We start from the raw sequence: 25,158 nt of genomic DNA, 5'->3' as shown, positions 1-25,158 counted from the left end.
ATTTTCTTATTTCAGCGTCTAAAACGGGAGGATTTACCGTCCAGAACCTTTGGGTTCTGGATTTGAACAAAACAAGACATTTGAAGACATAAACTACAAGATAAATCAAAATAATAATCAGCAGATTAATCAATGATGACAACAAATTACGTATTTATACCTGTTGCCTCTAAAGTTCCTATCAAATACACAAAGTAAACTACACGTTGTATCTGCATTATTTGAGACAAATCAGTACTTTTGTGATAACGACTAATACCAATTTAATTGAAGAAAACGTTAGTTTTGAGTGTTCGGACAATATACAACTCAATAATTAAAACCTCTTATAGATAGGGCTGTAAGATGAGCTAATAATTCAGGATGTTTTATATTTATGTGTATAAAAACCAACCGACATGCAGAGAGACAGTCGGATCAGGTAGGGAGGTGGTTAGCGTGAATGGGGGTCAGGGGTTAATGGCACACTTTACGGCAGCTTGGAAGAGCAACTGCAATGTCAACACAGAGATGTGCAGACCCTAATCTCCGGCTGGTGAACCATCAGAGGACAGCAAGGACCAGTATCAAGTACAATCTGTTATTTCTTTTGGAAAAAAACTCAGCTGCAAAGTAATTCCAAGCAACATTAGGCCAATAACAAGGACACTGACGGAGAAAACCGGGTAATAAACTGTTAATAAAACCTCTATATCCTTAATTAAATAAACCATCGCAACCATATTAGAAAGACATGTGATGTGTTGAAGCGAAAACTGTTATAAGAACTAAAACAGGAGGAGGTCCTCAAGAGGTTAGCTAAAGTAGGAGAGGATGATCCCTGTGGCCTTCCTTCAAGCCCTCCGCTCTTCAATAACAGCATCTTACCGTTATGTCTGAATCCTTAAGGATGCCACCAGCGTTTATCCTCCGGCTCCTGCAGGTTTTAGCACCAACACTTGCAGGAAAGTGTATATACGGTGGGATAATATTCCCCGGAGACTAGCCGGAGCACTGCACTTTCATCGAGCTGCAGGGAACGATGGGGGGGGGGAGAAAGAGAGAGAGAGAGAGCGAGAGAGAGAGGGCTGTAATCTCTCCCGATCCCACTTAATCCCAGGCAAGTGAGCCGCCCGCCTCTGGCCACCGGAAGCCAGTTCCTCCCTCACCGGCTGGCTGCTTGCTGCCAAATCTTCTTAGCTTTCAGCGGCACGCAGGAGGAGCTGTGTGGCGAGGAGGCGACTCTGACAAAGAAGGTGATGAAGACTATTCACAGTTTAGAGCAATGCTTTAAGTTCTTGGAAAGGGACAACGTTAGGGAGATGTGTCATGTAAAAGTTGTATTAAGACTCCAGTAATTAAAGGATATGCGGCCTTAACAGCTGGAGTTAATGGAGTGGACATCAGATAAAACATCTTTTGGTCTCCTTCCTCAAACCCCAAAATCTGACAGGAATGTGGGTAATCTCCTGATTGTAGTCGTATTCCCAAAAGGATTACAACTAAATATTCCCTCCCACCATCTGAAAAGTCCCAAGATGCCCTATTGTACCCAAAAACACTAAGATTATCTCTTTGCACTTGATGAAAATAATAACTTCTCACCCCAAGTCTCAAAAAAGAGCAACGCTGAGAGGATTTAAAGGCCAGAGCTCCTCATGACCTGCAAAACATTTACAACCAAAAAATCCACCTCGACACTTATTGATGTATTCAGTTCATTCTGATGACCGTTGTCTTCTAAAGTGGGTAAACGTGTGAATCAGGTGATGAAATGTGAGAAAGCAAAGACAAGAAACTCTTCCTGTAGCGTTAAGACCTGGTCTGGTTTTAGCTGCTGTGGCTCTTTTTGATCGTTTAATCTATGAAATGTAAGAAAATACTCCAAAAACACAAATATATTCAGTTCACAAGCATATAAAACAGAGCGAAGCAGCAACTCCTCGTTCCAGTTCATTTCTGTAAGAATCACATCAAACTGTCGGAGCAGATTAGTTAGCAACGTCCATCAAATGAGTTTATTGCCGTCTGCAATTATTTAAAGGTACAATACATTTGACATCATGTAAAAGACACACAGGTGGGACTCATGTCAGCCAGCTGAAACACAAAATGTGAACTAACAAACACCAAATAAACTCATTTTAACACAATGGTATGTAGTATGTTGGGCGTTTTCATGAGCCCAACATGAGCTTATGAATATTATCTTCAGTTTGGAATTAAAATACCACTTCATGTAAGTGAGTCAGTCAGTTACGGAACAACCGTTACAATACATTTACTGTTCCGTTTGGTTTGCAAGTCAGTTTTTGGTTGAAAATCCTACTTTTCCTTTTAGTTTTAAGCGGCAGCAGCAACCTGAAAGGAGCTTTAGTGAGATGGTAACAGAACACACTGAACAGGAAGTCAAACAACCATTATTTCAAAGAACAGCAGGAAACATAAGAATGTAATACCTGGAGTGTCAGGCAGCAGTAACAAGAGCTCATAACCAGGGACTGAGGAGCGTCATCACAATCATTCTTAAAGTCATGAAAGTGAGAGAGGCTCGTACACTCACATAACATCTGTTGACTTTCACAGCATTTCACAACAGCTCCAATGATAGTCGTTTGTATTAATACTGCGCCTGACCTTTACCCAACATTTCCAATTATGTGTAACCGTTTGACAATCATTTTATGATGCTAGGTTTCCCAAAATCCTGCAGGGAAAAAACAGCAGCCTCACCTAAAAGAGGCTTCTGATCCACTGGCTGTTCTATTGTTAAACCATCGGAGAAAACAAAAGCTGTGTTATTAAAAAAAAGAGAAAAAAGGCTCGGTCATCCTCTGAATCCTCTCTTAAGCCCTTTAGAAACTGGCATGTGGGACGCAAATCACAAATAAGCGACGATGTCTGACAGCTAGTGGTTTTAAAAAAGAACAGTAAGCATTAACAGATGGCGCAGAGAATCAGCTTTGAAAGTCACATCTATGAAAACAGAGTTTACATTAAACCGACGGCCCGGCTCTCTGCTGAAAACAACGCCTGCAGCAGGAACGTTTCACAGTGATTACTTTACAGGTGTAGTAAGACCTTCATATGGTGGTTAGTTTCATGAAGAACGCGCCGACTTCTCTCCCTGCCTGCATGCAATGAACACTGTTATTCACAACAATACAATTAATACAAAGAATAGAAAGATCATCTCTGAAGGGGGAACCCACTGTTAAAAAAAAGACAAATGTATTCTGATGACAACAAACATGCATCTCCAAATCAGCCGTCTGGTGTTGCATTTACTGTCAACGGTTTATTTCACTTGAAGAGAATCATTTTGCATTTTATAAAAAATAACAATTACTTTTTCAGTTTATCTTAAAAAAATCCCAGATGACCAACTTTGGAGATGCATGAATGTTACTGAACAGTCGATGTTTAGAAAGAACAAAACATTTAGATTTGGTTTTTGACTATTTTTTCAGATTTTGCAGACCTGTGTCAGTATGTGTTACAGATGTCTGTCAGATTGTCTTTTCTTTTCTTTCCTCTCACTTCAGCTTTTCCTCAGCCTGCTTTTGCATTAAGGCCTCATGATTTACCTTCGTCGTAGTTTCTGTTCAACTAAATGTAAACTTTAAGAGTCCGTATGTGCTTAGAAGTTACAGCCGGCTGATTTAGCCACTAACTGGGCTCGACTTTATTCTGCTGCCAGCTGGTGTTAACAGGAGAATATAAGTCAGTTTACATTTCTAACACAGTATCAAACATCGCTGTGAACTAGCCCCAAGAGTTCCCAAAGAAAAGCAGCTGTGAGGTGGGAAAATGAACCCGATGTGAATTTGTTAAACCAAGGAGTCAGTGCTCATCCTTGAAGTCTTTTCTCTTGGTAAACTACAAATAAATATACTACTGTCTCAGATGACAGGGACGCTAAATAATAAAAAGTTGGTCGTTCTAGTAAAGTGACGTGCTTCCATGAGATTATTTCCTTGTTATGTCCGTTTCTTCATGTAGGTGTGAGGTCCGAAACACTGCAGGATAAAAAGGAACGCTTTCTCGCCAAAAAAAGGTTGTTTTCCGTGCAGAAAAACAGATTCTTCTGCAGGAAGAAAAGAGGTTTGGTATCTCACAGTATGCTGACTGGGAGCAGAGAAACCAGAGAACAAACTACTCCCATTGGCACTAAAAAAAAACTAAAAAACACTTGTATGAACCTTGAATTTTGTCCCAGGTAACATACATTAGGATTTCCCACAAGAAGTCAGTCTTTCCGCTGTGGACAGTTTAAACTGGACGGTATGAAGTGGCTCATCTCTGGCAGTAAGACACGGACAGTATTCACATGTGTACCTTCATCATCAGTGGATAAGAGGCTGGTAGAGGTCATTAAAGGGGAAAGAGTGTGGAGGAGGAGGAGGTCCCGCAGCAGATGGCGCTGTCAACAAATGATCCTCTGCTTCCCATTGGCCGCTGCTCGCATCAGTCATCCTGAAGCCTGGCTGATCCCGGCCCTCTGATTGGCTGCGGTGGTAGGCTGGGACGGCAGGAAGTAACGCCACGCTCATCTTTAAGTGATCTTCTCATGCTGGATCTGGTAGTAACAAGCCTGGAGGTGGAAAAGACACAAATAAAAGCACATAAAGACCAGTGCATAGTGGGTTTAATGCCTTTATAAATGTGAGAGATGTGTGCGTGATACCTTTAGAGTGGTGAACATGATTCCATGTTCTCCGTGCTGCACGCAGGGGTCCATCAGGTCTTCAATCAGGCTCACCTCTGACCCCAAGTTCCTGATTCTGAGAACAAAATATTTGTATGTTTCATACAATTTAGAGATTCTGAAACTGCTGTTTTTGAACAACACTGAATATTATGTAGGGCTCAACAAGAGACAATCAACTTGGCCGAGTTCAAACAAGATGTATTTCATTTGGTTTGTGGCTGACCGTGAGCGCAGCACCACGTAGAGGAAGACGGGGAAAAGGTCGTCCATGGACCACAGGAAGTCCTGCTTCAGCAGCGACTGGACCTCCTGCGTGATCTCCTCAAAAGTGAGCTGGATCACCTGCAGCTTGTCCGACGGTGTGAATGTTGTGCTGCAAACAGACGACAGAGCTATTCAGGAAACGAAGTGCAGCTTTTCTAAGATTAGAAGCACACAAAAAGCACTTGAGATGGGTTTTAAAGTTGTTGAGTGGAGCCGTACCTGATCTGTTGTAGGGTCTCCACTGCAGAGGCGAAGCAGGCGTCCTTGGTGCTCGAGAGGACCTGGAGACCAGAACCAGGTTTACATCGTTACACTCATGGTGCTAAACTGTCACGTACTGAACTACACGTGTGTGACTAAGAAATACTGTATAAGCTAAGAGTTCAAACGTGATGCATTAGGTGGAGTTCAGACAACAATTACTTTCATTATGGTTTATTCTGCAGATTATATTCTGGATTAAATCGATCACGTAGTATCATAAACCGCTGTCAAGCGATTTGGCGTCTGATAAGCCGACAAACTAAGATGTTTAGTGAACGATCATGAATCAATCAACTGTGTGACTCTAAATAAAATTGCAGCATTTGTGTTTTCTTGTACTTAAAGTCAAAATACCTGCTGCTTCTCCCCGAGTGCAGGCACGGAGACGGGAAAGGAAACGGGCCAAAACTTCCTGAGGAGAGGAAGTAATTGTTTAGGATTGACACGGAAATCATTAAATGAAGACCCTCTATTGCAGTGGCCAGTGTGCGACGTACTGCTGAACACCCAGGAAGGCGAGCAACGCCAGGTCGGGCTGCTTGTTGAGGCGGAGGACACAGTCCCAGTAGACGTCGTCCTCTCTCTCCTTGTCCAGCGCGTAGAGGGTGAAGAGCGGCGGGTAGAGACGAGGAAGCAGGACGGGAAGCAGCAGAGCCGAGCTGCTCACCACACGACTGAGGAGACACATAAGAGGATTTAATGTGATCCATCTGTGAGCCGCCAAGGCCTCAGGAAGGGGACATGGCCTGGTCTTTACCCAGGTTTTGGTGACTCTAGTGGGGCATCGGTGGAGCCCGGCTCCTTCTTGTCCTGGAGGCTGGTGGTCGGCTCGGGAATTAGGCCGCCCTCTTCTGGCAGGTCTGGGAACAGAAACCTGCAGAGCGTTCAAGAACACGCATAAATAAAACAAATATCTATCCCCGTCTAATTCTAAATGAAGCTATGAGCAGTGCTGCGCGTTACCGGACAATCTGGAAGATGCGGTTGAGGTAAGACTTGATCTCGTTGACAGCCTGAGGCAGCAGCCGACGATTGGCTCCGACGCCCACGTAGGTCATCCTGTAGACCGCCACCAGGGTTTCCAGCAGCCGGCCCAGCGGGTGGAGCGGGGTGTCACACGCCTGGAGGAAGTAGAGAAAGATTATTCTTACAAGCTGTTACGTTTACAAGACACGTAACGTTACAAGACACGTAACACAAGCCAAAACAACTTGCTGCTTTCTCAGAAAAAGTGTCTGATTTCACAGGGTGACTTCATTCAGTTTAATACAATTTCAGGAAAGAAAGTAACCATTTATCTTCCCAATATGTGGTCAGTTTTGGGAAATGTTGGCGGCAGTAGTCATGCACAAAACACAACTTGTAAAACATCCGTTAGCGGAGTAATTTCATTTTGAATTGGTGTTGGCAGTGGTGAAAACAGACCACAGCAGCCTGAAAGGACCTTCTAGTTCCTGGAAAAGAAGCTCCTGGGAATACAAGTCAAAGAAACTTAAAAACCCAGAACTTGCTACTTTCAGTTTAAAATGACGAAAATTACATTATGAAATGTAAATGTTCAATCACCGTTTTGGTCTAAAAACAAGATACAATACTTGTACTGTCAGCCTCCCAGAGATATTTCAAAATTACAACTTTAAGTTCGCACTGCGCTCCGTGAGTCTGTTGTTGGAGGTGAGGCGTGGTCGGCGTGGTCGCTGGGCTTACCTTGAGGAGGTAGAGGCGGATGCTGTGATATCTCTCCATCGTGATCGGTCCTACGTGCTGCGGGATGACCTCCAGACTCTCCAGGGTTCTGCTGTGACTTCGAGACAACATCTCCGGACTTGGACAGACAGAAACAAACACTTACATCATCCCTTAGCGTTAGCTGTACCTTGCTCATTGTATTACTTGCTAAGTGTGTGTGTGTGTGTGTGTGTGTACCTGTCCTGGATGTGTTGTCGGCTGGCGGTGAGGGCCACGGCGATGTTCTCCCAGGCCTTCCGGTTCTCTCCTCGACCCGCCGCCTCGCAGCCCAGCTGACTCCAACACTCCTCGAACACCGCCTGCCACTTGTCCTCCGCGCACACACACAGACGCCCCAGCTTCCTGCCACAGCACACACAAGTATACGACAAGGAACGGTCAATTTACTCTAATAAAAAAATTTTTCTGTTCATTTCAGACGCCCTGTGAGCTTACACAGCGCTGGTCTTGTCCTTGTCGGCGTCGAACAGGTGTGGTTTGAAGTAGGACCCCGTCACTTTGAGGCCCGAGCCCCATTCGCCATTGAAGGAGCCCTCCAGGTAGTCGCCGTTTGCCATTGTGAGCGTTCCCTGAGGGGAGAGCAATCAGTACATTAAGATACACTGACGAACGTCTTGATGATAATACTTGAATATGTTTCGTTCGTCACCTTGCCATTGAGGGTCCAGTCGTCAGAGAATTCCCCCTCGTACGTGGTGTCGTCCTCTGACAGGAGGATCCCAGTTCCCTAAAAGACAATAATCTCCCTTCATTTCCTTGTTTTCTCCCGATTTCTCTCATTTCCTCTCGGACACATGTATCTTAAATGGCACTCCAGTGTTTTAGGAGCTGGGAAGTGAAGCTTTTCTAACGTTGAACAGGCCCAGAAAGAGTAAATATAAAGAATAAAACAGCTCCTTTACATACAGGAGCAACATTTATAGTGATTTAGAAGGATTTTTGACTAAAATCAAAGAGAGAAGTGCTCACCATCATCTTATTGTCTTTGAAGGCTCCTTCATAATAAAGGCCAAACTGAGTGACGACGACGCCGGTGCCCTGCCGCAGGTGATCCTGCCACATGCCCATGTACTTCTCCCCTCTGTGCAGAAAGAAAACATTGATTTTAATTTCATTGTGCATAAGAAATGCTGTGTGTGCTGCAGCCTCTCTGTTAACCTGACTGTGTTTGTTGTTGCGAATGATTTTTCGGTAATGAGCGTACTTTGTGATATCATCGAAGACTCCGTAGCCGGTCTTCTTGTCCTGCAGCCACTGGCCGATGAAGACACTGGGGGAGGAGGTGTTGAGCTTGCCGCTGCGTAGCATGCCGTGGCCGTGTCGCATGCTGTCCTGGAAGGATCCGTCGTAAACCTCGCCGCTGGCGTACCTGCAGACAGACGGGAGGAAGTTCAAACCCCCTCCTAGCGACAGCGTGGTGTACTGCTGAACAACCTCAACAAACACGACCCTCCGCAGAGACTGATGGACAATAGAGTTCCTGCCTCGGTATTCTCATACACACCTGTATGTCCCGAGGCCGTGCATCTTGCCGTCTTTCCAGTGACCGAGGTACTGATCGTTCTTGTTGAGCGTCTTATTGGGAGCCAAGAATTCCCCAAAGCTACAGAAACACATGACGAAGCATGAAGAAACAGATCACCTGACTCACGATGAGGCTCACGTACACTCAATACGAGCGCTCACCCGTCTTCCAGCCCGTTCTTGAACGCCCCCGTGTATATTCTCCCATCAGGCCATTTCAACACGCCTCTGAAAAACAATCAATCATTACTACACAACAGTATTTCAACGTTCTACCAAACTGCAGACAGGAAGCGTGTGTGTCCAACCTGCCGTTGGGCTTCCCGGCGAGCCAGCGTCCGTCGTACTTCGCCTCTTTCAGCCGCCCGTCCTTATAAAAGGTGTACGAGGCCGTCCTGGAGATGGGAGGCTCCAGCTTTTGACCCGAGCCGACTGACGCGCTGTCCTGCGCCGCCGCGCTCAGGGCCTGGTCCACCGCCTGGTTGATGGAGCGAAGCCACTTGGTCTATAGGGACAGATACAAGCACACTTATTAAGGATGACACGCAGTCGTCCGGGTCATTTGAGTTTGTTTTTTAAGTGAGCATTTTGTCAATCAGTCGCATTAAAAGATGAACCTTCTCCATGGGAGAGGAGGCCAGCAGGGTGAACGTCTCCTCTGGTGTGATCGCCTTCAATCCATGTCTGCAAACACACACACACACACACACACACACACACACACACACAGCGTTTTGTACTGGAAACAACCAGTGGTTCACACACACAGTTATCACATAATGTCATATACATACAGAACATAAGATACAGTATGTGTCAGTGTGTCATATACTGAGACAGGGATATCTGAGTGCAAGTATTAAAAGATATGTCAAGATTAAGTCAGAATTATTGCAATATGTAAAAGACTGAGAAGATGTGCATTTCTAAAGGTTTATAGAAATCCACAAATGAATATTTTTCCAGTATTACACATGTGATTACGCAGACTTACAGGCCAGTGTTCTCCTCTGGGATGGGCTCCACCCAAAGCGTGGCCAAGGGGAAGACGTGATGGGTGGAGAACTGGACGCGTGGAGAATGGAAGAGAAGGAGGGACGAGGGGAGAAGAAAGGGAACGGTGAGTGTATGAACATGTCTGACCACATGGAGGGACAGTAACTGGATAACTACAGCCTTCTATAAACAAGAGGAACATTCTTTTGGAAAGATTTAATGCCGTATACATGAGACTCACACACGAAGAGGGCAAATTACAAACCTCTCCCTGCTCAAGTTTTGTTTGTATATTGTTTATTAGAGCTGATTTCCTGAATAATCTTTATATGAAGGGAGGCACAAGACAATCACAGTCTACTGCTGCCAGTTACTGTCACTTCTTTCTTGGAGTTCTGTTTTTACCTTCACAGCATTTAATGTTCACAATTACAGACATGTAGGAATGTGCAGGACTACCACAGGACTGGTGCAGACAGGGGGAGATGAGGGCGATGGACAGAAACGCAAATTTAAAGCGAACAACTGAGAGGAAAAGGAGACAAACAAGGAGACGGGAAAGGAAGCTGCTTTGGAGAAGTGAACCAGAAACTGTTGGTACCTTTCAAATCGGTTAACAGTAAGAACCAAGGCGTCAACAGGAAACAAATACTCCTTGATTATATCTTTACAGGTGTATTCAGAGCTGGTTGCAGTGCACCAGAATGCATTAAAACGTATTGAGCCTTGGTTACAGTCCGTTCATCCGTCCATGCAGAGTCTCCCTCAGGTGGAGAGCAGGCAGAGGGCGACGGTGGGGATAGGGCTGAGTATCACCGCACATGTTTATGTCGTAGATTCAAAATTACTTCTGTGCAAATGCAGGAATCAGGTGTAAATTTGAACCTGTCCTTCAAACTCTGATTACATTATTATTTCATAATGAATGTGATGAAGTACCTGGAAATATCTTTTCCAGGTACTTCATCACAAGAGAAGATGACACAACTTCATTCTAACCCAGGTACGACTTCACTAGTTTTATTGTGTTGTATTTGACACAGAGCCCTAAGCCCTTCACACACACACACACACACACACACACACACACACACACACACACACACACACACACACACACACACACACACACACACACACACACACACACACACACACACACACACACACACACACACACACACACGATAAGGAAAGTGGGGACAGAGGAGACATGTAGCTGTGCTGACAGTTGCTTTTGTGGCTGCATACTTACAAGATTTTTACAAGGCGCCACGCCCTGACAGCACGGAGGCAAGCACATACAGACGCTTGAAACACACCAAGTTAAAGTGTCTGAAATATGGACCGAGATGAAAGGTGTGTGTGTGTGTGTGTGTGTGTGTGTGTGGAGCTGACCTGTGCGTGAACCAAAGCGTCGTTGAAAACAATGAACCAGTTGACGGAGAACCTCCCGGCGTTCTGCAGCGTCAGCGCCTTGTTGCTGCTCTCACAGATCAGCCGGCGGCGAGGCTTCCGCAGAGAGTCCTGGCGGCACACAATGACACCATTCAGCCATACGTGACATCATGTGACACCTCGAGGACTCCATGGGAAGGACACGCTTGTTGTGGTGATGAAAACAAACAAACACACACATACACACGGCGAGTTTACCGTCATTTTGCCGGGGAAGCTCTTCCAGAAATGAACGGTGTAGTCGGCGTCCTTCCTATTTCTCTTCAGCTGGAGAGCCAAAGCCTCGAACTTGGAGCAGCAGTCCTGCAGCTTCTGGTAGTCATCAGAGCACTGACAACATGCAGACACACATTCAACGTGAAAAATAAAAAATAATAGTCAGAATCAGTAGATTCCACCAATAGAAATATACATAAAATATTGCTCTAATTATATTTATACTATATATTATATGTATTTTACGAGTACCCTAAAAGAGGACGTGATTGCAAATTCTTCCTGAAAATTATTTCTATAAAAATCAATGTTACCATAAAAACAAAGTTAATATTACATCTCAAGATAAACAAGAAATTACAGCAAAAGCAATAAGAAAAACAATATAACACTGAAGATAAAATACACCAATACTTGTTAATAATCTGTGTTCACCAACAGGTTAGACCAGAATCATTTAAGTGGTCAATAACAGTAAATAAATATCTCGTTTCACACACACCACTTCAAAGCAGGTGACCAGTTTGAGCAGCAGCCGGCCGTATTCGTGAAGGTGGCGGGTCGGGAGGTAGAAGAGCGCCACCAGCAGGTCGGCCACGGTGGGGTTCTCCTCGCTGCACTCCGACAGCTTCTTGAGCAGCTCGGGACTCTTCCCAAAGAAATCGCTTCAAAAGGAAATCGTTTTGTCAGCATTTAGAGTGATGTGTTATTTGTGTTTATGGTTGTATTATTGTGTCGCAGCATCTTATCAAAGCTGGGTTTTAGGATGAAGACGTGTGTGCTCACAGTGAGGGTTTGGTCAGCGTCTGGAATCCTCCCATCACCTGGAAGTTGCCCACAGCGCTGCAGTACCTTTGTTGAGAAAGACAAGCGTCAGAAATCCATTGTTTTAGGACCTACAAGCGCTGCAATGATCAGAATAGTGATCACATACTCGGTGTAAGAGTCGAGGAAGATGCTGGCGTGGTCCAGGACGAGCAGACTGTTGACGTCTCGGACGCGGCGCAGGTTGGCGGTGAGGCTGGCGGCGTGCTGCCCCGTCAGATGACACAAGAGGCTAAATCGGCCGATCAAAGTGTGCAGGAGCCCGGTGGCCGTCTGGCCGAGGGCCGAACTCAGAGACTCTGGAGAAGGACGGCGACCAAACAGAAACATTTCAGTCGAGGCAAACACGAAAGAAGATGATTTCCCTTGAAGGTAATCTTACCCATCTCCAGCAGGGGGCGTATTATCTGTGTCTTGATGTTGCACAGCTTGCAGTAGAACTTCCTCTCGGCTGAGGCCAGCTCGTGGAGGCTGGCGATGAAGCCCATCACGTTCATGTCGGAGAGAGCCACGCAGCGCTGGCCGCCCGCAAACACGTTGCTCACATAACCAAGCTGGAGGACAGAGAGGTGAGAAGACACAGACTCTGTATTTGTTATGCATTCATATTAGGATTCTAACCGATCTGTCTGATAACTTAAGATCCAGACGTTCGCTTCATCCAGTTAAAATAGAAATGTGGCTTAAAGCTGGGTATAAAGTCAATTCATGACAGCTTGCGGTTACTGTGTGCTTACGTCCATGCAGAAGGGAAGCAGTACAGGCTGCTGGGTGTAGCTCCCCGCTTGCTGCTCCTCTTCCTCCTCTTCTTCCTGTTGACCCAGCTCCTTGGCGGGGCTCTCCTCCGCCTCCTCTTTGACCTGCTGCCCGCTGTAATAAATGATGGGCCGGAAGCAGTCTCCGTCTGCGAGCAGGAGGGTGTGTCTCTCTCCAGCGCTCATGTCCCAGACCCGGATCCCCTCCGACAGCTGGGAGAGGAAGCAGAGAGGGAACGTGAGCCTCAAGGCTTTCTGTATCTGCGTGTGTTTGCATCGTGGTGGTTTCCTCACCTTTGCGAGGCGGGGGACAGTGCTGGGTGACTCCATGTGTCCAAGCTGACCAAAGCTGTTACTTCCCCAAGAAAACACCTGGAGGATTGGGAAAATACACACGTGGATAGAAAAGTAAATGAAAAACTGTTTCTTGTCAAATGTTTTCGGGTCAAAAGCAGCACCGACTCACCTGAGACTGAGCAGTCAGAGCGAGGGAATGATGAGCGCCGGCCGCCACACGCACCACCTCCTTACTGTTCAGACTCTTGATGCACAGCGGCTGTACTCTGCAGACAGACACGTCACACTACCGTCAGCACACCAGTGTTATCATCACATTTGAGTGCTTTCGTATTAAGTTTGGTCTCGTAGAAGAAAGAAAAAAGAGGATGTAAGACACAAAACACATGTTTTAGGACAATTACTGTTCATATAAGACAATTCTTTTCTGGAAATTAAGTATTAAAAAGTGTTTAGCCTGATAGACGAGCTCTTTCCTTTCTCATCATATCTTTTCATTGTGTTGTTGTTTCAAGCTTATTATTCTTTCTGGCCAAAGAGACGTCCTCCAACCTGGCCAGACTGTCTCCGTGTCCCAGCTGTCCATGGTCGCCGTGGCCCCAACTCCACACCTCCGTCTGCAGGGTGGGAAACACCTCCTGGGCCTCTGGGACCGGCTCTCCCAGAGGAGTGAGGGCCACTGCACGCATCCTCGGACGGCAGGCTTTCCTCAGCAGCCGCGGGGACACTTTGGGTGAAAAGACACAAAAAATGTGCTCCTTAATGTTTTCTTTTATTCCTCCACAAGATATTTAAAATGGGCTTCAGGGCTATCACTACACACACACACACACACACACAAACACACACACAATGTGTATGGGGACATATTTCTGTATCGCAGGTGCAAAGTTCAGCAGAAGAAATCGATGTGTGTGATCAAAACAAAAAGATGGCCGCTCGCAGAAACAGCAGAGACGATCAGGCGGGTCACGTCAAACACACAGCAAACAAACAGGCAGCAGGTAGAACAAACACAGAGCTACAGAGGAGTCACGACAGTGTTTTTGCTTCATACTAATTTAGACTCAGTTGATCGTGGAGCAACTTTGAGGACACGGTGATTTCCTTTGGGAGCATTTTAAAAATAGCATTTTCTCTGGTTTATTAAGTTAAAACGTGCAGCATTAATAAAAATAACAAGTGAAGGCCTTCAAATTCTACTGAGAAGGTCTCACTACAGACTTCTTGTCACTTCCTTTATCCAGCTAGATGTAGGTGACATACAGAGAATATAAAAGACTCAAGGTGTGACACGAGGACCAGCCTTCGCCGTGCACACAACCACACACACGCACATCAACCTGCACATGCGTAAGAAGTACTTACGCAGCAGGGTATAGGAGGTGGATAAGACGTGAACAGCGTATCTACCCTGAGAGAGGAGTCCTGGTAGCGAGAGGCGGCGCCGCAGACCCTCCGCCTCCTCCTCGCGGATGTCCCCTGTGCTGGAGCTCTTCTTCGCCTGCATGGAGTCTTCCAGGCGAACGCGCTCTGTTGTGTTGTCGCCAACGACACTCGTCAGCACCGCCGGCACGCCGGCCCTCGCCACTCCTGAGGGCAGGTAGTTCATCATCTTTTTGAGGGACAAGGCCTCGTAGGTGGAGGCGACCCGTTCGCCCACTGCAGAGGCGCAGGAGGCCACCAGGCTGTTGAGCGTGGAGGAGGACAGCCCTCCTGCTGAGGGCTGGAAGAGAAACAAATCATAAAAAGTAAAATGTTTAAATGAGAGTGGCAGAGGAGCCTGGAGTCCTAAATGTTGTCTAAAACACAAGCAGGTGTAAAGTCTCAATACACTATCATCTGCAGACGTTGTGTTTATGTTGTAATACAAGAAATGTTAATGGAAGCTGAGGCCAGTGCGAAATGTAACGTTAGGGTGATCCTAATGGTATTTTATGATACAGTCCGACTCACCAGCAGAGTGTGCGTTCCTCCAGCAGTCGCTTTAGCCATCTGCTCAGCCTCTGACAGTTTCTTTAGATAGTCTTTGACAGCCTGCTCATCTGGATACGGGGAACTCTTGACCCCCAAAACAACACCGCCTCCAGACTGATCCGGGGGCCCAGAGTCCCAGGCCGTCAGCGCTCCGTTGGCCAAGGCTGATTCTTTCTCTGAGTCCTGAGTGGGGTCAACACCTCTAGTAGGTGGTGGGGAGTTTGAGGTGGAGGTATGGGAGGGGAGGACCGGCTCAGACGGAGACATTTTGAGGCCTTGTGTCAGAGCAGGTGCCTGCAGCCTGACCTCATCCTCAGTCAGCTCCACACTGAGGGGGCAGTAGTGAGCGTCAGAGATGATGACATGGTCCTCTTTGTCCGTCATGGTGAACAGCAGCTGGTTACACTGTCTGCATTTGTCAACCGGGGGCCGGTGAATGTCCTGGGGGCCCAAGCAGCGCACCAGAGCCAGGCTGTGAGAGGCCCCGCAGGCCACCTGTAATACATACCTGCCCGCCAAGTGCTCCACCTTTTGTGGTTTCCAGACAGGGAAGACGGCGACGTTGAGGCCCAGCTGACAACCGCTGCCCCACGCCCACACCTCCCGCTGGGCCGACAGCGCCAGAGTGTGCTGCTCCCCACAGGCCAGCTCCAGCACCGGGACAGTCTGCGGGGGGGTTGTGTCAGTGTCCACCAGAGCGACCGGAGTCGGGTTGGGGACGGTGCTGAGGCCCGACAAGCCGCACTGGCCCGAGGCGTTGTCCCCCCACATGTGGACGCCTCCATCCTCTGTCACGGCCCCACTGTGGAAGCTTCCAGCTGCAACAGCGACCACCCGCTGGCCGCTGAGCGCGCTCTCCAGGGTGGGTTTCGCCGGCTCGGGCACATGACTCTGCTTCCACGGCAACTCTCCAAAACTGTACACCTGCCCTCCTGAATTGGGAGCAACAACAGCACAAAGATCAAAGAGGAACTTTGCAGTTTTAAGGATAATTTTCTCAGTTGTGGAACATCTATTATGAAAAAAATCACAAACCATCCCTCATTTCCTGTTCACTCTCATACAAATACACCAAAAATAAGCCAAAAAACAATGACGTTACCTTCCACCAGCAGAACACCATGCCGTGTGCCCAGGGCCACCTGAAGGACCGGCCCGCGGAGGAGCAGCTTCTCTGGGGTGACGCTGTAGGAGTAGCCCTTCCAGGTGTGGAGCAGGCCTCGCTCTCCACCACCATCATCCCCAGAGCTGAGAGAGCAATCGATCAGAAAGCAAAATGAACTGTATAATGAACCACACATTTCTCGAGGAATTACAAGCATCATAGGAACATAATGTTCTTCATCTAACAAAGCAGACAAGGAACATGAGAGACAGTACAAACAAACACTTCATCCTCCCTCCTGCAGCTGTTTTGTGTGTGTGTGTGTGTGTGTGTGTGTGTGTGTGTGTGTGTGTGGGGGGGGGGGGGGGGGGGGGGGGGGGAGCAGAAGTGAACTCTATCCGTAGGCGGTTTTGTCACATGGCGATCACAGCCATGTGAAAGCAACAGTTAAGCAAAAATAATCCTCTTTATGAGGACTTTGGTTACCTCTTCCTCTCCATCAGTGGGGTTTATGTCTCCATCTCTGCTGCTGTCAAACAAAACACACTTCATTAGCTGAGAGCTAACAATCCTGCTAGTTTTATAGTTATAAATATATATATATAAAAAGATATGTTGCTGTCAATGCAAACATGACTGGATTATAGGGGGAAAACCCATACAACTATGAAGTCATGTCAAAATGAAAGCAGTTATGGTTTCATTTTCATGTGTAATAAATATATTTCTAACATGCAACATTTACTCCAAAAAACACCATTAATTACCTGCAAAAGCTGGCAGGTGTTTCCATCTATTGCTAAGCTAGCTAGCTGTTATTAGCTAGTAGGTAAACGTTAATCTGGCTAGCTAGCATTAGCTAATAAGCTAACTAGCTCAAACCACAGGTGTCTCTTTTTATATTTTCTTAATGAATAAAAACACACTCTTTCTTACCGGCTGATGTGTTCACTCAGACAGGCAAGAAAGACAAACGTCCGTTCAGTAGTTTAGCGGCTAAACGTTGGTTGTTGTTGTTCATCTCTTATGTTGACACAGAGTGGACTTCTTCTTCTTCTTGTACTGCTGCTTCAAAACGGATTCGACTCAACAGCGACACCTGGTGGCGAAAGCCTTGCAGCACATCCTGCATATAGTTCAAATTAGATTAATAGATTAAATATAACAAATAATATTTAAAAAAACATGAATAACCAATAAAATTAACAGTTAACGTATACGGAAAATTCTAAATAAATCAATGTCCATGTAAATAAAAATAAAAAAATAAAAAGAAGGCAGAAGTTCTTTTTTACATGCTCCTATCTTTCTAAATAAATTGAACTAATTGATCGATTAGATAATAACCTCCATTAATGTGCAATTTAGGTTGTTTTACTTATTATACACCTTAACTGTCTACTTTTTAGTTTTATATTAGTACATTTTTACACTTTTACTTGATTAAAATATTTTTAAAATAACTACTTTTACTTGAGTGCAATATTCCAGTAATCTTGGTAATGAAATTGTTTTATGTAAAGGCATAACAAATGATAACGCCTCCATTACACTGTGAAAGACTGAGTCCAGCCCCTTTACGGTAGAATATCACAGGAGACTGACGACAGGTACTCACAATGTATGCAGGGAGGGTGTGATCCATCCACAGACTGGTTTATGGAGACGAACGATGGGAAAACAAAGGCAACCTGAACTTCATTTTTTACATAATCTGTGATGTATTTCTGCTGATTGAAATGGAGCCGAGGAGAGATTTCACGCTGATTTCAGCGCTTTGCTGCTGCTGGATCTGCATCCACTCCGGTGAGTGTGACGTAGAAACCGCAGCTTAATGGTGTGATTTCAATCATGCTGGTATTTAACCTACAGGCTACTAAAGTAACATTCAAATGTTGTTAAAAGTAAAACACTGCTGATGTCCTATCACGACTTTAGCCTATACTTTTGGGGACTTTATAATATTTGTGTATTCAACCTCCTGTTGTGTCACAAAGACACGTCTGTGCGTAATTTTCAAATTCCTTCAACAATCTTACTGTCATATGTTTGCAGTACTATTATAAAACCCACCATTGGAGGACTAACTAGAAATATGTTGAACAATGTTCGTATAATATTTCTATCAGGACTTATAAGGATGATTTTGCTATTTTATTTGATATATACAGGACCTAAAGGCATCATCAGTCCAATAGTGTCCATCAAAATGTCCCAGTACTAAACATAATCAAACAAAATACTATTTTCTTTAATTCAACATGGAACCTTTACATACAAAGACAAAAAAATATATAAAATGTAAAAAAATGAATCAGTACACAATTAAAATAAGATGTTCTGCATAAAAGCATGACACAAAATAAAAGCATTAAAACAATAACAACACAGATTCGACATTACAGACATACCATGATTTAGTTATTTTGCAGTAGGTATTAATCATTTTACAAGTAGTATATTTCACTTATTTTGAACACCTATTAAACTGAGCAAATTACCGAAAATCAAAAATTCCGTATTCCATATTTAAGAAATATTTTACTATGAATTTCATCCTTCTAAAACTCTCTACAACCATTTTAAATTACATTAAAACAATATTTTTTACAACGCATTCTTTTTAGTTCAACTGAATAATAAACAAGATATGATCCTTGATGTTGACGTGATGATGAAGATTATAAAAAACCTTTTCAAACTATTTGCCACAGTTTCCTTTCAAACGTTTAGAATTGTTCTGCACCTGAGAATTGATCAGAATAATCTGTTTTAAATTCAATCTGCAGAAAAACTAAAACTGCAGCGTAATGCAACGAGATGTTGCTGCTCCACTGGCAGAGCCTCACCTGAAACATCATTTGGTTGGTTATAAATAGACAATATAATCACAGAAACTGGCATTACACACGCTTGCACAGTTTGTGCTCCTGGCTGGCTGTTTCCTGCTCTGGATAATCCTAAATTGCTTGTCGGTGATGCCAGGTTGCTTGCCAGAGAGTTCAAAGCTGTGTGTTCAGAGAAGACAGAGGGAAGAAGAGCGGCTCGTGAAGTGAACAGGAAAAGAAGAAGATGTGTACATTTCTTACCACTGTTCATTTAACCTGGAAGACAAATCAAATGTCCTCTGACACAAAAGGTCGAACACTGAGAATTAAAGAGGTTTATTGCAATAATGAAATCATGAGTCTAATGAATCAAGTTTCAGTTGAGCCAAGAACCGTCTGGATTTATTGCATTGTTAAAAACTCTCATAAACTCTTTAATAACTAACTCTCTTTGTGTTTACAAGTTGTAACTAAAAGCTTCACTAAATCATTCGCTCAATAGATCATTAGATCTTATTATTTACAATGTTTAGATGATTAAATAAAGTAGATGAGAATATCCATCGCACCCTTATGTCTGTATGGTGAATATGAAGCTCAGCTAACTAAACTGCAGCCCTTCACCTGCAAAATGTCACCCAATGAGGTACGTACCAACCAGGAAGAGACACAAAACAACCACAAAGAGGCACAAAACAACACCAAAAAAGAGGCTAAACAACTACAAAGTCTGTGTGTCTTGCTCCTGTTGTTGGATTTTAGTGGCCATCTTGTTTTTCATTCACACACAACATTATTATGAATCTCACGAGGAGTTTAGATGGTAATCTAAACATTGAAGTATAACCAGGGACAGATAAGTGATGCCTCTCGTCTCCGTCTCTGTCCGTCAGCGCTGGCTGAAGACTGGACCCGCGTCCACACTGAGGACGAGCTCTTCAGGAGCCTGTTTGGCAGCTACAGCAAGTGGACGCGTCCGGCTCGAAACATCACCGACGTGGTCATCGTCAAGTTCGGCCTCTCGATCGCGCAGCTGATAGACGTGGTGGGAACACCCAAACAAACTGACCACCGCTTCAAAAATATAAAGATATATCACACTTATTGCTGCTTTCTAAATATTTTGCTGTTTACAAACAATCATTCTCACATATAAGAGTCTAATAATAAGAAGAATTCCTTCTAAACCAGTTGTTTTTGTCAATGTTTGGCTCCAAAACAGGACGAGAAAAATCAGATGATGACGACCAACGTGTGGCTGAAACAGGTATGGAAGAAGCTGACCTGTGATTCAATACGTTGCACCAATATTCATCTCTTTGATTCGGCCTTTCCTGTATGAAAACTATGAAACTAAAAACTGCTTATTGTCTTAAAAACCATGTTGGTTTTGGCAGGAATGGACTGACTATAAGCTGCAGTGGAGTCCGTCCGACTTCGACAATGTGACGTCCATCAGAGTCCCCTCTGAGCTCATCTGGGTGCCGGACATTGTGCTGTACAACAAGTAAAAAACATTCAGCAGCTAACAGCTGCAGTTTCACAAATCTAGTAGAAAGATGGACTGAGAACAAGAGTATCTCATACGGTTAAAGGACAAAAACACAAGTTTCAAAGGACGTTTGTTGAAGAAGTTTTGTTTAGTAGTTAACTACTTAAAAAAAGTTTACAAGTGAAGGGCACAGTTTATTCTAAGAAAGTCTTGTTTCTTGCCCCATGCATTTTTTTTCTGAATACAAAGAAGGCTGTGTCACAAGCACAGAGAGCCAAGGACACACTTAAACAGGCACGACTTTGAATTTCTGTTGGTGGAACTGGAAATTATCTGTAGTGATCAATTACCCACTTGATCCATAACAATGTCCTCGCCCACTGAAGAGCGTGTGAGTGAGGGAAGGTCACTTATATGGAGACAAACAGCTCGATTGCATTTTCCTGCACACCAATTGGTGATAAATGCAAATCATCCTGTTGAATAAATGACCCTAATTTAATTGCGTCTGTGCAGCGATCTTGCGTCACACAGTTTTAGTCAAAGTCTGGCTTCCTCCCCTCGGGGCCCCGAGGAAGTATTAAACCTTAAATTTGTTTGGATGGAGAGGAAACTTTCTGCCACTTCAGCATTTGTGCAAATGAGCTTGCATCATGAATGCAGCGTGGTTAACATTCAGTTGATCAATTATTTAAAAAGTTTTGTGTAAAAGGGGCATCGCTCGAGGTTTGTTTATTCAGATTTGGAGTTTGAAACGCAATAAGACGGAAACTTTGGAGCCTTGCTGAAGAAAAAAACGACAGAAAAATCATCATCATTTGCTGTCTTGGTATTGGTGTCAATTTTCAATACCTTCTTGCTTGTTTTTCGTGTCTCAAATGCTATGCTTCCTCCCCTCATCCTCTTCTTTTTCCAGTGCAGACGGAGAGTTCGCCGTCACCCACATGACCAAGGCCCATCTCTTCCACACCGGTCGTGTCCGCTGGGTTCCCCCGGCCATCTACAAGTCCTCCTGCTCCATCGACGTCACCTTCTTCCCTTTTGACCAGCAGAGCTGCAAGATGAAGTTCGGCTCCTGGACGTACGACCGCGCCAAGATCGACCTGGCGCCCTTTGAGAACACGGTGGACCTGAAGGTTCTTTTCATTTTGAGTTTGTGCCATTTAGACACAATTGGCGCCAGCTCTGCCTCTTTACTTCCTCTTATCTTCGGTCCACACATGCTCCTTACCAACATTTTGTTTTGCAGACGGATGCCAGCTAAATGTTCTGGCTGCTTACTTTTTAATTAACAAAATAGTTTTCAGCGTGTTGCATTGCAGAATTAACTTCTGGAGAAAACAAAACGCATGAATCATTTTTTCCTGGAGCGATTTCTCAGGTTTTCTTATCTGTGTTTTACATTCCTATTGTAAACATCAGTCACCACTTTGTCATCTCTTCACATCAATTGAATGGATTGTCATGAAATTTGTTGCAGATATTCATGGTTTAAAGAGGATGAATCCTACTGACTTTTGTGATTGTTTGGCTTTTTCTCTAGCGCCTCTACGAGGCTCACATCTGTGCTTTTGAGTGATGTGTCTTGACAAATATTGTGACGGTGATGATTTCCAGGAAATTTGTACAAACATTCATGTTCAGCCAGCGCCATTATCAGGTTGGGTTCATCCTCTGTGGACCATGAATGTCTGAACAATATCTTTTGGCAATCCATCGAATATTTTCATCCCTAGAGCCGCTAAAAACAATCTAACTTCTAGGATTACTGGGAGAGCGGAGAGTGGGCGATCGTCAACGCCGTGGGAACCTACAACACCAAGAAATACGACTGCTGCCACGAGATCTACCCCGACATCACCTACTACTTCGTCATCCGCCGCCTCCCGCTGTTCTACACCATCAACCTCATCATCCCCTGCCTCCTCATCTCCTTCCTCACCGTCCTGGTCTTCTACCTCCCGTCGGACTGCGGCGAGAAGATCACGCTGTGCATCTCCGTGCTGCTGTCGCTCACCGTCTTCCTGCTGCTCATCACGGAGATCATCCCGTCCACGTCGCTGGTCATACCGCTGATCGGGGAGTATCTGCTCTTCACTATGATCTTCGTCACGCTGTCCATCGTCATCACCGTGTTCGTGCTGAACGTGCACCACCGCTCGTCAGAGACTCACACCATGCCTCGATGGGTTCACGGGCTTTTCCTGTCGGCGGTGCCTCGCTGGCTGTGCATGAAGCGTCCAGAACACGGGGTCAGGCCTGCAAGGTGAGCAAACAGAGAAGGCCTCGGCCTCTGCAGAGTGAAGCCGATTCTCTCTCCTGGCCAGCAGGGGGCGACTCCTCTGGTTGTATAGAAGTCTATGAGAAAATGACTCTACTTCTCTCTTGATTTATTACCTCAGTAAACATTGTAAACATGAGTTTATGGTCTCAATCTCTAGTTTCAAGTCTTCTTCAACACAGCATGATGTTCATTTAGTAAATGATGGTCCATTTAGAGTCAAACAGACCATAAAGCAGGGTATGCTTTAGGGCGGGGCTACACAGTGATTGACAGAGTCTCTACGTCACTCCGTGTTCATTGGCTGCAAAAAAAAAACAAGATGGCGACGGCAGTAATCCAAAATTAAACCCTAAAACTGCATTAACGGTTTTGGCCTCTTGGGGACAGCAGAAGCAAGCTGTGAACACTGACACATCAGGACCCTTTAAGTTGATATGGTGAATGCTTGTTTACACATCCAGCAGAGCAACATTATGCTTCATTAGGAGTCTTGTTTGTGTCCAACTGATGAATTTAGGTCAAATATTCTCTCTCTGTTAGCTCTGTTTCTGGTCTCCACCGACTCCACGAAAACATCTGTCTCTTTAGCTGCTAAATGCTCTATATGTTCACCAGCTAGACTCTAACTGTGTCTGCCTGCTGTTTGCTTTGTTGCCTCAGGCGGCACCACCTGACTGATAAACCCCTCCCCCTCCGGACTCCAGGCCCCGCCCACAGCTCATCCACCTGGGTCACTCAGGAGTCTGACATCGATCTTTATGATTACCAGGAGGACGACAACGTCGGCTACTTGGACGCCAGAGATGAAACGCACTACTGCGATGTCCACGGTTACACAGACGCAGACAATCTGAGGAGGTTTGGGGTGAAGGTTGCTGGCCGGCCGAGGATTTCTCCCCTGTCTCCCGCTCTCCCTCCATCTCTGGGTTACATCCTCCTCCCACAGAGACTCTCCCCACTCAGCTTGGACTGGGACACCCCTCCTGTGGAGCATGGTTCGATCCAGGGCCCTATGGCCTCCGCTCTGTCTCCTGCGGTGGTATCGGCCCTGGAGGGGGTCGCCTACATCGCAGAGCATCTCAGAGCCGAGGAAGCAGACTTCTCAGTGAGTGCTGACGTGGTGACAGGAAGTGATTTATTTCAACTCCTGTCTAATCTTCTTTCTCTCTTTTCTGTCTCTACAGGTGAAGGAGGACTGGAAGTATGTCGCCATGGTTGTGGACCGGATCTTCCTCTGGATGTTCATTATGGTGTGTCTGCTGGGGACCGTCGGACTCTTCCTGCCTCCGTGGCTCTCTGGGATGTTCTAGAACTCAAACGATTAAGCGATTATCAAAATTGTTGTTTCAGCTCTAGCACAAAATAAAAATAAATAATGTAACTTCTTTCAAACAAGTGGATTAAAAAATCTTTTATGTTCTTTTTTTATACTGCGTATGTCTTTTGATTTCAGCAGAATATAGTTTTAGCTAAAAAGATGACGCCAAAGTCAATCGGCCGATATTAACTGAAGAAAAAAGTGAGGTGAAAACTGTCAAAAGGTGTGTAGAAGACTGAAAAGGAAGACGTATCAGATGTAACTGATCCTTGTGTTACTACAGCAAGGTCGGACGATTTTCACGCCGACGAGAAAACAAAACATTTATGGAGAAAAATCTAAATTCTGAAGCATTTTCAGCTGCTGACTGAATGAGGACACTTGAACACAAGAAGCTGTCAATCTTAAGAAACTTTGTCTTCTCTTGTGTCTCCTCCATTAGCATCCACATGATGTATTCAGCTCAACAGCACTTTCCTTTACAGGCCTCAATTCAAAACAATACAATAACAAACTTAAAACATGCACAACACTGCATGTGTGGAATATCTTTCACTCGTTTTGTTTTGATGCTAAGTTGCTAACTAGCCTAAGAAAAATGGTATTTTATGTTTCAAGACCAAAAGTAGACAAATAAAGAACCAAAGACACAAATCTGAGTCACAAGATGATGTTTATCCAGTGTTTTCCAATGAATATTAATAATCAGGCGTTTTATCTAGAAAAGCGAGAGGCCTCCACAGCAACGAATTTCAAAAGAATAATAGGTTTGTAGAAATATTTCCTTCATGCTCTCAGTGTTAAAAGGCCGACATGTGACTGATGAACCCACTGGCCTTACAATGAATCAAACAGAGCAGTCTAATGTGTGGTCTAGTGCTTGTTAGAAGAATCTCATGAATGTAAAATTGGACATGCTGCTGTATATAATACTTTAATCACAATTTCTCCGAAAGGACCAAACACATAAAAGAGATTCTACCAGAATGCACGACAGAGTTTCTCTTTACACTTATTGATGACTTCTCCTGCGTCGCAGTAGCAGAAAGAGAAAATAAATAAAAGTGTGCAGCATGCTGTCATCTGTTTTTTTGGGCCAACATTATCAATCATGTG

The 25,158-nt window shown here is 44.8% G+C and overlaps 2 protein-coding genes across 2 annotated transcripts; one reads left to right on the top strand and one right to left on the bottom strand.

Moving 5' to 3' along the window:
* Positions 1–1,976: 1,976 nt before the first annotated feature.
* als2b (alsin Rho guanine nucleotide exchange factor ALS2 b) lies at positions 1,977–17,171 on the bottom strand. Its single transcript, XM_079185920.1, has 34 exons — positions 17,057–17,171; positions 16,607–16,649; positions 16,118–16,263; positions 14,995–15,947; positions 14,407–14,764; positions 13,591–13,765; positions 13,208–13,304; positions 13,036–13,113; positions 12,724–12,954; positions 12,369–12,540; positions 12,096–12,285; positions 11,948–12,013; positions 11,664–11,826; positions 11,144–11,275; positions 10,886–11,014; positions 9,486–9,556; positions 9,109–9,175; positions 8,800–8,996; positions 8,654–8,719; positions 8,472–8,570; positions 8,172–8,336; positions 7,937–8,048; positions 7,617–7,694; positions 7,403–7,536; positions 7,145–7,309; positions 6,926–7,043; positions 6,182–6,339; positions 5,976–6,092; positions 5,716–5,892; positions 5,573–5,630; positions 5,174–5,235; positions 4,914–5,063; positions 4,667–4,763; positions 1,977–4,573 (listed from the first exon to the last, which is right to left on the bottom strand). Exons 2-34 carry the CDS (start codon positions 16,618–16,620, stop codon positions 4,535–4,537), a joined length of 5,034 nt encoding a protein of 1,677 aa, XP_079042046.1. The 5' UTR covers positions 16,621–16,649; positions 17,057–17,171; the 3' UTR covers positions 1,977–4,534.
* Positions 17,172–19,852: 2,681 nt separating this feature from the next.
* On the top strand, positions 19,853–24,034 carry LOC306715271 (neuronal acetylcholine receptor subunit alpha-2-like; the record flags this gene model as incomplete). The annotated part of the gene is made up of 7 exons (XM_079185586.1): positions 19,853–19,993; positions 20,171–20,215; positions 20,346–20,455; positions 21,357–21,576; positions 22,204–22,706; positions 23,385–23,829; positions 23,909–24,034. Exons 2-7 carry the CDS (start codon positions 20,186–20,188, stop codon positions 24,032–24,034), a joined length of 1,434 nt encoding a protein of 477 aa, XP_079041712.1. The 5' UTR covers positions 19,853–19,993; positions 20,171–20,185.
* Positions 24,035–25,158: the final 1,124 nt, after the last annotated feature.

Source organism: Pholis gunnellus, assembly GCF_910591455.1.
Source record: "Pholis gunnellus genome assembly, chromosome: 24".
Classification (NCBI taxonomy): Eukaryota; Metazoa; Chordata; class Actinopteri; order Perciformes; family Pholidae; genus Pholis; species Pholis gunnellus.
Note: the sequence above shows the minus strand (reverse complement) of the source record. Positions and strands in the feature narration are given on the sequence as shown.